The sequence below is a fragment of the Pogoniulus pusillus genome, chromosome 22 (genome assembly GCF_015220805.1).
Source record: "Pogoniulus pusillus isolate bPogPus1 chromosome 22, bPogPus1.pri, whole genome shotgun sequence".
Classification (NCBI taxonomy): domain Eukaryota; kingdom Metazoa; phylum Chordata; class Aves; order Piciformes; family Lybiidae; genus Pogoniulus; species Pogoniulus pusillus.
Window position 1 is genome coordinate 9,914,840 of NC_087285.1, and position 15,019 is coordinate 9,929,858.

Here is a 15,019-nt window from a genome sequence, read left to right on the forward strand (position 1 = left end):
AAAAGAGCAAAATATCTTAAAAGATCAGATGCCTCTTTACATGAACAGTAGAGAACGCAGTAGCATTCTTCCAATAATCAACTTTGCAGGTGCCAACTTTTAGGATAGAGACACCACAAAAAACTTCAAATTATCAGCTCCTAAATCATCCAAAGTTTTCATTTGCCTGTTACTTCTCCTAAGTGAACAGCTCTGTTACTTCATTAAAGCACTGCAAAATGTCCAGAAACCTTTCAATGCAGTTAATTTGAAATAATATCCAAACAAAAACCCTTGCACTTTATCACCCCTTAAATAAACAAAATCTAATCGACATTTATCCTAGAAAGCTCACTAAATTGCTCAAGAAATTAATACAGCCTGTAGTCTGTGATTAGTTTCTAATGGAACTAATACATAAATATCCTTCCTTTTTGAAAATCAGTTTCTAAGCAGAGCCCAGAAAGGACTGGCATGGGAGGGGAATTCTGGAATTTCAAAGAGTGATACAGCAAACCAAACGAAGGTGCTCACTGACTCCATCCATTTCCAAGAAGCATTACAAAATACATTCATTTGATCCTCCTACAACAGGGACCTTGAAAATTATCTACTTCCAACCCCCCTGCCATGAGCAGAGACACCTTCTACTAGACTAAGTTGCTCAAGGTCTCATCCAACCTGGCCTTGAACACCTCCAGGGAGGGGGCATCCACAAGCTCCCTGGGCAACCTGTTCCAGTGTCTCACCACCTTCACTCTGAAGAGTTTCTCCCTAGTCTTCACTCTAGATCTCCCCTCATGCTCCCTCACAGAGACAAAGCCATTTCCCTCATCCTGTCACTACAGGCCCTTCCTTGCAAAAAGTCCCTCCCTAGCTCTCCTGTAGCACCCTTCGGCTACTGGAAGGCTGCTCTGAGGTCTCCCTGGAATCTCTGCTTCTGCAGACTGCACAACCCAAACTTCCTCAGCCTAACCCCATAGGAGCGGTCCTCCAGCATGTCGCTGATCATTGTGGTCTCCTCCTCCAGCAGTTCCATGTCCCTCTTATGCTGGGCGCATCAGAACTGGATGCAGTGCTCCAGGTGGGATCTCACTAGAGCAGAGAGACAGAATCCCCTCCCTTGTCCCACTGCTCACACTGCTTTTGATGCAGCCCTTTCTTCTTTTGATACATTCTTACATGGTTTATTACAGAACAAAACTGGACATGAGAACCTAAAAAATCGTTCAAGTTTACACATCCTAAAGTTTGAAATCTTTTCCTCAGATTTCTTGTGATAACAAACCAGTTCCTCTGTAAGGTTAATTCATGTTCTGGGTGTTCACAGAACTATGAATAGAGATTGGGACTGGCAAGAAAAGGTACAACCACAGAAATTTCAACCTTCATTCTGAATTCTCTTAAGGTTTTTAGTTAGAAGAAAGTCACATGCTGTTCAACATAGGTCATTCAATGCTTAATTTATTCTGATTTAGGCCTAGACCAAAAGAATTGATTCTTATTTCCATTAGGACTTGATAAATCCATGGGGTAACTTCTGTTAGGTAAAACCTTCTCTACAGCTGGGAATGACAGACATCTCCCACTAGCTCATATTTAATGCTGCAAATAAGGGGTACTCTGAAAAATAAAGTTAGAGAGTATGACTTTCTGAAAGTCAGATTTATTATCAAGCTCAGATCTTAAGTTTCTAAAATAAAACCAGCAATAACCACAATAAGACATTATAAAAATACAAAGCAGTTGCACTGTTTAAAGGCCTTCAGTATTATTTTACACTCAGCAGAGTATAGCAGCCAACTACTCAAACTCCATCCCATTTTACTAGCTCAGATACCCTCCAGATCTTACCTGGTGTTTTTACCTCAAGTTACTCATTCAAAATAGTGACAAGCGGAACAGTGTCGAACCAACTAGACACAGGAATAATATTTGCAAGAGGTGGAAAAGTAAAAATGTCAAAATATACTCTTCAGTGTGAATACTTAATCAGAAACCAAGTGTGGGGGCATGCACGTAGCACAAATACGCGTGTTCCACAAGTGACAGCCTGGCTTGGCACAGCAACACATTCACTACGCTGCACGTTTTGGCACAGCGTTGAAGATCTTCACCGAGGTATTCAAAACCAAAAGGAATTTACATCAGATCAATAGCAGTACTTTGCACTCCTCCTGTTCTCAATTCAAAACCAAGTTGTCCCTTGAGAGATGCAGTGTATTCACATGCTCCATACAACTTTGCTGCAGTTGGTGCCATCACATCACTACCTTTTCCACATCCAAAGTGCAACCTCACGTCTAGTCTTGAGTGCCTGATTTGGAAGGCTGTTTGAGTGCCATTTGGACAACGCAATTCAGAACCCACAGGGTTTTAGATATGCATTCAAGTGTTCTGCTTTGATTTAACAAGGACTGTATTCTCAGGTCAAGAAAGTTGGGTTTGATGTAATTTACTGTGGCATTTCTGTCGACGAACTACAAATGCAGAAGTGAATGTTTCAAAAATATGCATCCACAGAGCAGCAAACTCATTTTAACTTGTGAAATGGTTTTGATTATTCCTGTGTTACCAGATCACTCTAAAAAAATTAAGTGTGGACAAAAACTGAGTCACACTTCCATCCAAAAAAAAAAAAAAAAAAAAGATCTATTTAGTTAAATGATTGCCATTCAAAATATAAACTGCTTAATGCTGCAGCCTTCCAACAGCCACTCAAGATCCACATGTAAGCTTCTTGCATTTGGGGAAAAACACTGAAGTGAGGAATCAGGAAAACTGAAGCAAGACAAAGGGGAAATAGTTTATCAAACAAATACTCCTCATTACCACACCGTTCTTCTAGATAGGACAATGAATTCACAGAAGGGTGATCGATAACGCAGTCCCACTCTGCTCCTGAAGATCAAAGAGTGTGTTTGCTACAACAAAATGAATGCTACAAAAGGAATAAGGGTTCAGTAGAGAAAAGATTAAATGATTTATTTGAATATAACAACAATCTTACGCCATCATAATTTATTCATCAGGATAAGGCCCAGGAGATGCAGTAGCTCGTTTTCAGGAAGATACAAAAGACTAGGAAGAAAATCCTAGTATGTTTACAGAGATCACTCTGGATGTTAACCAAAATCAGCTACATTTTCCAGTACACACAGGATTTCATTAACCCTTGCCTCTTTTATGTAGGTACATCCAAATTTCCCCAGCTTCCAACTCCAAAACTGTGATATAATTTCTTGCTGTATTAGCACACCTTATGTTAGATAGAACAGGCCATTTTAAAAGAGAAATGCCTTTCTATGCTCTTAGGCAGCAGGAACAAAGGTGTTAAAGACATCTACCCACAGCAGCACACCTGCTTGTAGTAAATCATAACTGAGGTGAAAAGAAACACAGAAAAGAGGACCCAGCACTGCCAGTTGAAATGGTAGAAACTGAGTGAGTTAAACACTAAAATTTGCCCAAGATGTTAGAAGAAGTCTTAGATTCTTTTCTGTATTAATGAGGAGACCTAACACGATCTAAAAATAATATTAACTCCAGCTAAAAATCCAGTAGAGAAGACAGTGTGCACTTGAACTAGAGGAGCTGAAATACATGTGAAGTCAGGGTTTGCACATCAAATGTTGCAGAGGAACATTCACATAGCCTTTGATTGTTGACTTACATTTTACTTTTTGAAACTTAAGGGTCAAAACCTGGGCAGGAACTAAGCCTCCAACCTGCATGCACTTGCACTCAAGTTCAGCTCTGTTCTAAGGCTGGCCTTTGATAGGCTTGCTTTGTTTCAGAAAGTTAAATGACATTAAATATTATAACATCAGGGCTCCAAACCTGAGGCACACATTTATGCTTCCTCTTCCCCCCCCCCCCCCCTTCGGTGTCTTCTAAATTATTTCCTCTTTTCATTTTTCATCCTTAAAGATAGAAGTTCACTTCTGCCTCCCTGTTCTCTCACTTCAGCAGAGGGCACACCCTGAGCAGCAAAGACTCCACAGGAAGATGTTATTTTGCAGTGTTAACTCCAAGGCCAATCTGATTGGTGTATGGGACATACTTGGGTTGAGGTTAGATGAGATTGCAAGAAATGTATCAGACTGAGGTTAAGGAGTATTCCCCTTAGATTTTCCCTCATTTTTTGTTAAGAGATTAAACTTTAAAAAAAAAAGGCATGCCCAAGACCTCTCCACCCTAACTAGATAAAATGCAAGCGCTCAGAAAATCAAACCAGGAATCAGCAGTATCTTGTGCAAAATAATTCAATATTTATGTGTTCAGCAATTAAATTCAAGTAACATTTTTGCAGAATACCATGCCAGCAAAACAAACGCAGAGCTAAAACAACACACGAGATCAACGGCACCTACAAGAGTTTCTTCTACAGTAGATGAAATGTTGAGGTCTTAACATTCACTTTAACATCTGCCTGCAGAAGAGAAGACTCAAGTGGCTCAGTGTCATTGCTATTAACATCCAGAGGAATTGAGGCACATTGCTTCATACTAACTTTGGAAGTCAGTTGCCAAGTTCATTAAAGCACTAACAATAAAGCTGGGCATTAGGGTAGGTGCAGATTTCCTGCTCACAGACACCTAACTCACAGAGCTTCTAATTTCTAATCAGCCAGAGACCCGGCTTTCCCTCCTAAAACACACAAACACCTTCCATACTTATCTTTAAGGTAATACGCCATAGCCTTTCACAGTCATCTCAGTCTCAGATCAATGCATCTCAAAATAGAACCACTGAATTCAGAGAATTATTTAGGCTGGAATGACCTTTGAGAGTATCAAATCCAATCTTTAACCCAACACTACCAAGCCCACTGCTAAACCACATCCCTCAGCATCACAACCCCAAGTCTTTTCAGTCCCTCCAGGGACAATGACTAGAAGATTGCCCTGGGCACAGCTTCACAACCCTTTCAGGAAGAAACTGCTGCTAGTATCCAACTTAAACCTCCCCTAGTACCACTTGAGGTCATTTAATCTTAGCCTATCACTTGCTACTTGGAAGAACAGACCAACCCTCACATTGCTCCAACCTCCTTTGGAGTTGTAGGGAGCACAAAGATCTGCCCTCAAACTCAACCATACTTCCCTACCCACTGCAACTTTAAAGACCCTCATGAAAACCCTGCCTTACAACTCTATAAACAATTAGGAACAAAACTTCAGGTTGAAATCTCATGCAGATTTAAAAGGCTGACTCCAAGTGCTGCCCACAACAGAATTTCAAATGGCATCTCGGTAGGATAAAGCTACTGGAATTGGTACTGCTAACAACTAGACAAGTTCTCTTAGTTTCTGATGAGCTCATCAAAGGACATGACTAGAAAACAGAGTAGAGACCTGTTACTTTCCTGAACTTGACAGAGGTGTCCACTGAAGTCACTGGTGGGGCTGCTCTCTCCTTTCAGAAGCAAGATTTGTGAAGCACTTGCTTAGTGCGCCTATCCCTACAGACAGTGCCTTCCAGCTCTGCAGAAGGCAGGTCTACTTCACCGCGGTCTGGCTGTCACATCAGAGATGCAGCTCCCTAACAAACTGCAAGTGTATTTACTGAACATGCCCCTTCTCACTCCAAACTCAGCAGCTAACCCTTGAGGGACATGAAGCAGTTAAAGCAAGGTACTGAATGTGCGGACAAACTCGACTAAGCGGAAGCAGCAAGATATAGTACAGGGTGACTTCTTACCTGAAACTTTGTTTCTGGGCTTCAGATCCACCAATCCAGAATGAAAGGGGATTCGAATGGGCTTTCCTTCTCAGACTTGTCTGTTAAAAGAGAGCAGCCAATCATCTTCAGCTTGGTGTATCTACTTCTTTCTTGAACGAAATCCCAATTATGTTCTCCTACTGCTGTCAGGAGCCAAGGCAGCCTAGGCACCTTACCAGTCCGTACTGACTACTGCCTAGTGGCCTGGTCGGATTGGTGGATCTAAGACAGAGAAACGGACTTACCAACAAGGAATTGCTCTTCCCCCTGCCCTGAATCACCCAACGCACAATGAGTGGTTTGGTGCTACAGCTCACTGTGCAACGACTAAGAAAGACGAGAAGAAACTACAGGGCAAACAACAAAGCAACTGCTAAAGCCTTAACCACCAGCTTAAATCTCACAAGCCTGCTCCATGAACTGTCAGAGCAGTTTCAATACAGAGTTTTCAGTAACAGGCTGGTATAGTTCTCCTAATTTGCCACATAGATTCTCTAAAGCATATTGGTGGAATGAATATTTCCCTGCTTCCAGACTCAAAATGATCTGACTTGCCTTATGTATCTGCAGCACAAAGATGCAGCCTTCAAGACATCTGTGATCTGAATGACAGCCCTGAAATCTAAGTGTTTTCAGTATGGCTGTGTCTCTGGAAAACAATCTAGAGTTAGAAGAGAGTAAGCCAAGGCATGCTACTCCCAAGACAAGAAAAAGTCACTTCTTAGCGAGCAAGATGATAAAAGGCCTTCATCTGGTGCTCTCAGCACTATACTGAGTGTAAATTAGTGTGACTAATTTAAAGCAACTTTAACACCACCACCTAAGAGAAGATGAAGTCTGCAGAAAGCCCATGCTATGTGTGTAACAGAAAGCATATCCTAGAGAGACCAGACTCTGTGCCTTCCACTCAGATCTTCAAACCATTTGAGATACAGCCTACAACATTTCCCCTGACAGCAGTCACAAACAACAGCAATGCTTTCTAGAACATAATGCTGCAGCATCCATAGAGGAATATGGCACTGCTGTCTCTCACCCTTTTCTCTGTTCTCCAGCTGCTCCAGAGAGCTGAACCAAGCCTTCTACAGCCTCCACAACTATGTTCCAAATCCCAAAGCACCAGCAGCTCAGAGAAGGGTGGGAGAAACTGCCACCATTCACAGCTGTGCCAAGAAACTGTCTCAGTAAGGACAGTCATGTCCCTGACTGCTCAGAGGCACCCAAAGCAAGGAGCATCAGCATCATGGGGTGACTTTCTGCTTTTCTACCACTGGTAAAGCAGTAGTTGACTCTGGGGACATCTCAAGGACAAAGCAGCACTGTAAGCCTGACACCATGGCCAATCTGGGATTTTTAAAGCTGCCAAGTAAAGTGATAAGATGTCAAGGCATATGACTCAGAATTTTGAGAGTACAGTATAGCTCAGTAAAGCGCCAGCTACCCAAATTATATAAATGTACTGATTTGCTAAGTCACAACAGAGCCAGCAGGCTGCTGGAAGGAGGCACACATCACCATTCCTTAAAAGTATTTCCAAGTGTTAGAGCACAGGTCTGATTTTTGTCTCGAGAAGTACTGGTGGGATGGGAGTCAGCTGGAGTATCAAGTTTCCCTGGCTAGTCCTTCACTGCCCAAACAGAATTACCTAAGGTTCTCTATCAGATACAAGATGTAATTGTAACTTAACTCACAATTCTGCAAAGATTCTCAGCAGGGATTTTCAAAGACCTGTAGCTATTTTTGTCTGAAATATTTCAATTGGTGTGACTGAAAAGGGTAGAAGATTTGAACAAGGTATCATTGTGCAGGGGATCATGACGCAAACATAGACCTAACAAGAAGGCAAAGAACACAAGGCAGCATCACAATGTCTTCTGTACCAAAACTCCACGTTCAAGAACTCTACAACAGTACAAAACTTGGAGCACAGCCTCGCAACACATAACACTGAATATATAGTTGTGGTTTTCCTCCAAGTCAATGAGCAAAACAAAACCTTGTAGTGTTGCCACAGCTAGAAGTTGACCCAAAAAGCTTTTTTTTACCAGTTTACCCAAAAACACATCAGTCTCTATTTCTGAAGAGCAGGCACCTATCTATATCTTGCAGATCCCTGCCTGTATTCATAGAAAACATGGGCCCAGGAAGTTGAACTTCTCTTCGATCCCCATTGAAAACTTTTAATTTCCTGGGGTAGGAATTGGGGGATGCAACTTGTGAGGGGATGCAACTTGTGCATTAACAAAGCAATGAGGAAACAGTATGCCTTCAAACGCTCCCGTTGTTAGTTTAGTCTGCATAAGAAGCAGATTAAGTTCCCCAACGGAGTCAGCGCTTTTTTGCTGTTAAAATACAAATGGCATTGAGTTATTTTTGCATTATCTGCTTGTGCACGACTCATACTGGGAAATGCGTGGAAGCAGCACAGGAGACCGGAGCAGGCTGTCAGATGTCACACCGCTGAGCTCATAAACACACCAATAAACTGGGGAAGGAAGGGATTTTCCAGAAAAAGTGGATTTTCTGCGAATAATGGAGTACTATCAATACCATGAAAAACAAACCAGGGAATCAGATTATACAACAACACAAACAGTGGCATTAGTAGAAGGAAGACATCGCCAGAGAACAAAGCTGGAACGTGAGTATTGTTATTAATCAGCATTAAACAACTCAGTAAATATTCTTACGGGCCTGCAATTTATTTTCTTCCTTGCACCAAAAAAAAATGACTTCTTACAGAGCAGCCCTCTTATAACCACAGTCTCTCATTCTCTCCCACACATCATCCTTCTCACATTGGCACGTTTGCTGCAACATCCATTTCATTTTAAACCCATCAGCAATCTCCCTGTGCAGGCTGCTGCACAAGCACTCTAAGCAGCACAGGAAGATGAAGCTGGAAATGTCAAAGCAACAGTGACCTCTAAACTCCACCGCGGTAAAGCGGAATACATCAAAAGACACACATCAAGCTGACTGAACAGGTAGCGAAGGTGGTTTGGAAAACACACTTGAAATGAAAAGGTACATCCATCCTTCAAAGAGCAAGCCCAACTCTCTCTAAGGGTGCGACTCGGAAGGAGGCAGTTTGTTTGCCTGAGATGCTGCTCGCGATGCTCTCTGGTGACCCAAATTTCGAGCAGCGTTCAACGGCTCTGCCTAAAGGATACAGCCAGCACCGTCTGAAATGGCATACGTGTGCCTTACAACTTTTTAAGGGAGCAACCCAACAGCTGGCACACACCAGTGTGCCTGCAGAGATCTGATTGCATGCCAGTGACACCTGGATGCTAGATTTATGAGCATAGTTCAGGACCTCCTGGTCCCAAGCCAGAGCTTGGAGGCAATGTGTGGCCCCGAACACTACCCAGCGGTGTTCACACACAGGAAACCAGATGTGCATTTCAGGCAGCAAGGGAACGCTCTCTGAGGCATCTGATTTGCTTTGCATTGTTGCAAAGGTTGGAAAATGTAGTAATGTTAGAAAATATAACTACTGCGAGACTAAAGAAGTCTCTGAATCTCAAATGAGATTTTAAATGCCTCTGGTGAAACAGCAGTGTTTAGTCTGTAGACTAAAAACTGTAACATCTTTCCATTAAGAACTAAAAAAAATTCATTTCAGAGTTGTCCCTGCAAATGAAGCATCTGTAGTTTTCTTTCAGCTTTATAAACCCATGGCTGCTGCAGGTAACTTTTGTTCTTTTCAGACTCTTTTCTGCACTTGTGTATTCTCCTTCCCTTCACCACCCCAGTTCCCTGATCAGTCCACTGTTTCACCTAACCCTTCCCAAAAGCTACAGCTTTCCACACTTCTTTGTCCACTTCACCCATTTCATCATCATTGCTGGCTCTAGATGGAGTGTCTTGCTCCAATTCATTTTCTTAAGCTCTTCCTTCCCATTTTCTGCACCACTGCCAAAGTCACTGCAATCTATTCTCTTTAGATTTGCATCCTTTCTTCTACAGGCACTCTCTGAAATGTGACTGTTACTCTGCCAGCCTGTGCAGAAGCACAGATCTTACATCCCCTGCCCTAAAGGCTCATCTGTGCCTTTTTAACACAGCCATCTAACCCCCCCACCTCTTTAGATACCTGCTCTAGTCATTCCTCTTTTTCCCCAGGTTAGGAAGTTGACAAGCATGCCATCAGCTGCATGCTTCAATATCTGACGTGCAGCTCTCAATTCTGCCAATTCATCTACTGAAAATTAAAAGCAAGATAACTGCAAAGGAAACAGACCGACCGAAGAAAGCACAACTAGCTCACACACAAGTCTTACTCACAAATGTCTCACCAACTCTCCATCTACTCCCAAGCCTTTAAGATCGAGTCACACTTCAGCAAGAACAGTAGGCCCTTTGTTTCAGACGCAAAGCTGATGATTGCCCAGTCCATCTGTATCTCTAGCACTACAGAACTAAACTCTTCGAAGGACTCCTCTGAGAACATGTGGAAAAAAGGTCACAACACTAACTGCTTGGCTTGCAATGATTGAAGCAAGGAAGGAAAAAAGTCAAGTATCACAGCACTACTGAGATGCACACCACAGCTGCAGTTTCCAAACAGAATGCTGGGATGTATTTTTCATGGTAAAGCTTTAAATAGTTTGGGGGCACAGCCATCTTCTGTTGCAGTAGCCTAAGGAATGTCAGGTACCGCTGGCATGATTTACAGGAGAAGCTGCTACTGGCAGGCAGGCCTATGTGAAATACTTGATTCTGAGATTGTTACCTTTTCATTTTGAAGACCTTCAGCTCACACCAAAGTTCTGCCAGGAGAAACTGAAAGACTTTTGGCAAGATACTCAACCATAGTTCTTCACTTATTATTTAGTGAGGCACTAAACACCAGACACTTTTACGAGAGACAGAGAGTGAGGCTCTACACACTAAAGGTAGCATACTAGAAAGAATATCTTCCACAGATATAAGAAGCTTAAGATACATATGATGATGCAGTGCAAACAAGATCTCTTTTATTGCTAGGCATGGTCTGTCCATAACCATTTCTATGATGCTCCCATTGAGCAGTGGGATAATGAATTTAAACCAGCTCTGCAGTGGAGGGGGTGGTCTGGGATTGAACAACAGCCCATGTACCAAGGACAGAGTGGAAAGACAGTTGAAGATAACCCCAGTAAGTGTGAGAATATACACACTTGGCTTTCTGATTCAGTTACCATGTCCCATAGGCATCTGCTGGGTTCCAGAGTCTAGCAGCAACAAAACTATATTATTTTATACCACCCAGATCTTGTGCTGCACATAGTTCACCTCATAAATGCCTAAATTTTGAACCCATTGAAAACCCATACTTGCCATGCTTAGGTATTCTTTTACAGCCATTTCAATACAGCTAAAAAGGCAGTTACTCCCTACTTGAAAATCTGCTAGTAAAACTGAAGTATGGCTCAGTGAGGCTTCCTAAGCAAATGAAAACCAGGAGGTTTTTAAGCAGGTGTTGAAAGCAGCTGCATACAACAGGTTTGATGTGACTGAACAATAGAGATTTCATACAGAAATTGCAGAATCTCTAGATTAAAAAAGCCCTGCTTCACAAAACATTGCTGTTGGGATTTCATCTTTAGAAAGAAAAAAAAGTTTGGTTCTTTAAAGAGAAAAAAGGTCAGTTATTTAATTTCACAGAGAAAAATCAAACCCAGGGGAAGAAAGAGTCCTTTCAATCATTTTTTGGCTAGCTCTCCATCTGTTCTGGATTACTCTCCTACTACTATTCCTTTTCTAATAGTTTGCCCACTCACACTGAGCATGGAAGTATCTAGGAATCACCCAGTTGGATATGCCTCAATCTGGACACCTCCCCTGCACCCCTGCATCACAAATTAAACTTTGAGGGCCTATGTCTCTTAAAATCACCTCTACAGGTAAAGGCCATCTTGACTCTAGAGGTCATCTGCAAACGCAAGCCATGAAATGTCTCCACTGAATCCACTGCTCAGCAGCTTTAAAGTGGTTACATGACAAGCTCTACAAAACTAGAACAAGGCACAAAAAGCCGTAAGCTGTCCTAAAAGACAGTGACTTCAGAACAGTCACTACAACTTCATGCAGCAATTCAAAGATGTCACTCTGAAACCTTCACATATTTCTCTTGGATCCCAGCTTTAAAATCAGAACAGTATTATTGCCAGGACTGATTCTTCTTTAAATAAATGCAAATATCTCTCCAGTGAAGGCAGAGTTGAGGTCTAGCACATCATGTTCTGAAACTTCCGTGCAATTAACATGTTGATACATTATCTCTTGTTTATCAGCCATTCAGAATCACACAGTTTGCTCCTCAGAACTTCTGCAGCACACACACTTGCTGCTCTATTTATGACAGACTCATCCTCAATGCTGGAGCAAAGCGACCCAAAGCGCACCAAACCCAATTTCCTGTATCAAAGAGAGGCATAAACCACCTTGTTTGAGTGAACAGCAACATTCTTACATAGAAAGGCATCTCACTAAGCTGGAGAGGTTAAGGTGATCCCTGGTTTAGAGGTTATTTGCCATCAGGATTAATGATAGATAGAAGAGTTTGGGCAGAACTCTGAAATCACTGGCTGATAGCTCAGTCAATACCATCTCTGGTTTGTGTACTTAAACAGATCTACTGGAGAATCTTGCCTCCTGCAACACACACAATGGTAAAACCTCCACAAAATGTCTTCTTTAGAAATGACTTTTAATAGTTGCAGTGAATCATTTACACTCAAACACAAGTGGTTCTATGAAAGACTTCACTAACACTGAAATTCTGCTGCCAATCACATTCCATTTTCTACTGGAAACTACAGAATTAATTATTAACCTTGTTATTTTTACATTTATTCATTTCTTGTGAAAGAGAGAATAACTGCCTTCTTAAATCTCCTACCATGTAGTAACAATCTCAACAACCTCATTGATACTTGCATCCATCAGCACATTTCCCAGGTCCAGCTGTAAATAGAGGGTATACAACGATTACCAGCAAAAGTTAGATTTGCTTCTCCCCATTGACAATTTGGCTCCAAAACAAAGAGACCTCCAACAAGGGAGAGTGTTTGCAAAAAGACACACAAGACAGTTGAGGGAGGCAAACATACCTTACAGCCTCAAATGTTATTTTAGCACCTCACACACACCCAGGCTGAGAAGCATTTGTAACCCTCCATGTCCCAGGGAGGGCAAAAAGCCACCAGGATTCGCTTTGCAGCTTGGAAATCGAGCAGACATCTTTTATGTAGGCAGCTGGTCCTGCAAGGGACACCAGCACAGCTGCCCCCAGCCTTTATCGTCCCTGCTGCTGCGGAAGCTGCTGTGATGTCACCCACGGTGAAGCGCAACATCACTGAATCGATGGGGAGCAGGAAGGGAGTCTCGCCAAAAACGGCCTCTGGGAGCAGAAACAAATCCTGAAGGCATCACCAAGGGGTTGTTGGATTTCCCTTTATTCCCCCCCTTCCCCCCAATTTTTGCTTCTTGAAAGCAGACAACACGCAAAGAAAGTTTGGATTTTCCAGACCAGGTGGTTCAAGGCAGAGCACTACTGGCTAAAAAAAACCCAATATTTAATGCCTCCATTGAAGCAAACTCACCTTCAGCGTGCCTTTAAAGGGAATTTTTTGGCATTTTACCACTTAATCTTGCAGTACTGCATGAAATTTTGTACGTGAAAGCAAATTACGCTTATGACAAATGAATGAGAAGACATTTAGTGCTTGTTACTCTCTCTCAGCTCATAACTTAATGCTACTCATCTCTAAAGGCAGTAAAATTAGTGCCTCCTAATATTTGGCTACAGAGATGGAAGATTTGCTCATATCAAAGCAAATTCCCTCCTCTTTCCACTGCTTCCATCTGTCCACCTCTCCACTAACCCGAATTTAGCGGCATAAGCGTTAATTACGGGGTAGAACAAACGCACACCAATTAGGTCTAGTTAGATAATACCGTGTTTGCTGGACCGGAGCTCCAGCACCGGTGCTGCTCCAGGAAGACGGGAGGGGCACCCAGAACCGACCTCGCTGCCAGAGGAACCCCAAATCCTCACGCTGAAGCTAAAATCTGCACCTCCCTCCCCGGGCCCGCTGGCCTCTCACAAGAACCACCGAGGTGTGCTCCAGATGCTCAGGGCCGGCTCCGGCGGGGCTGGCCGGTGAAAAGCCGGGAGGCCAAAGCCGGTAACCAGACGCTGCAGCTCGGGGGGCGGCGGGAGCGCCAATCCCGCACTGCCAGGGTGCTGCAGGGCATTTCGGTTTCGGTTTTTGCAGCGTGCCCCCATCACCCACGCACCGGACACGATTTTTCGCGCCTCCCAACCCGGTTCTGTCTTCTGGCATAGGGTTGCTATCTTTTTTTCTTTCTTTCTCAATGAAATTCAAGCGCTTGCCGCGCCCGGGCCTGTGCCGGGAGGACCGACGACCGGCCCAGTGGAGGAGAGCGGAGCTAGTCCCCACTGCAGGGCGACTGGAAGAAAGGAGGGGGCCAGGGGCGCCGGCGGCCGAACGGACCTGGCCTGGGGGCGAGAGGGGCCTCATCAGAGTCACCTTCTTGGCGGGGAGGCGAGGCCAGACCCCCACAGGCCCGGGGCGCGCCGCTGGGGCCTGCCGGCGGGCAGACGGAGGGGTGGGGACTGCGCGGAAGGCGGGGGTCACTCACCATCAGCTCAATGGTCTTGTCTTCGATCACCGAGTCGGGCTCCATAGCGGCGGGCAGCTCTGCCGCGGCGCCCCGCCCGCCGCCGCCCCGCTCCCGCCAGGCCCCGCCGCCGCCGCTCACCCGCCCGCCCCCCCCCCCCGCGGCGCGCACGGACGCACGCACGCGCGCCAACGCACGCACGCTACGTGCACGCAACGTCACAGAGTCCGGAAGCGAGGAGAGCCGCGAGCCGCTCCGGCGCCTGTCGCGGCCGACTACAACTCCCGGCGCTCCTCGCGGCGCCGCACCGCTATTGGCTGAGGGCGTCTCCCGACGTGCCCCGCGGTCTGCGCGGGGCGTCCTGGGAACTGCGGCCGGCCCATCCGGAGCCGTGGGCTGCCGGAGCCGGGGCTCGGAGCAGGCTGGCAGGAGGCTGGCGAGTGCCTCAGGGGCCACAGAGCCCTGGGGGTGTGCCGCCGGCAGCACTGTCTTCAACAGCGACCGCCGCGGCTCCCAGCTGCGTCTGGTGCCCCTTGGGCTCTAGTACCCCCCGGCGCTAGAACCGCTCCGTGTTCCTCAGAGCAAAGCAGCGCCTGGGTCCAAAGACAGAGCGGCGGGAGGAGCGGGGGGCTGAAAGGGACAGAGCAGCTGCCTAGAAAGGGCCAAAACCGGCGGCATCCGT

The 15,019-nt window shown here is 44.7% G+C and overlaps 1 protein-coding gene across 4 annotated transcripts in view; it reads right to left on the minus strand.

The window, feature by feature from the left end:
* The window catches only part of FBXW11 (F-box and WD repeat domain containing 11), a 70,151-nt gene extending 55,692 nt beyond the window's left edge, over window positions 1-14,459 (minus strand). For 2 of the 4 annotated variants that reach the window (XM_064161652.1, XM_064161649.1), the window contains exons 1-2: window positions 14,359-14,447; window positions 5,683-5,762 (exon numbers count right to left, since the gene is read on the minus strand). Coding sequence is in view for 2 of the 4 variants with exons in the window: in XM_064161650.1 (XP_064017720.1) it covers window positions 14,359-14,403 (45 nt within the window). In the remaining 2 variants the exon portion in view is untranslated. Of the gene's footprint in view, window positions 1-5,682; window positions 5,763-14,358 lie in introns of all 4 variants that reach the window. The other 2 variants (XM_064161650.1, XM_064161648.1) reach the window with 1 other exon arrangement.
* Between the last annotated feature and the right edge of the window lie 560 nt (window positions 14,460-15,019).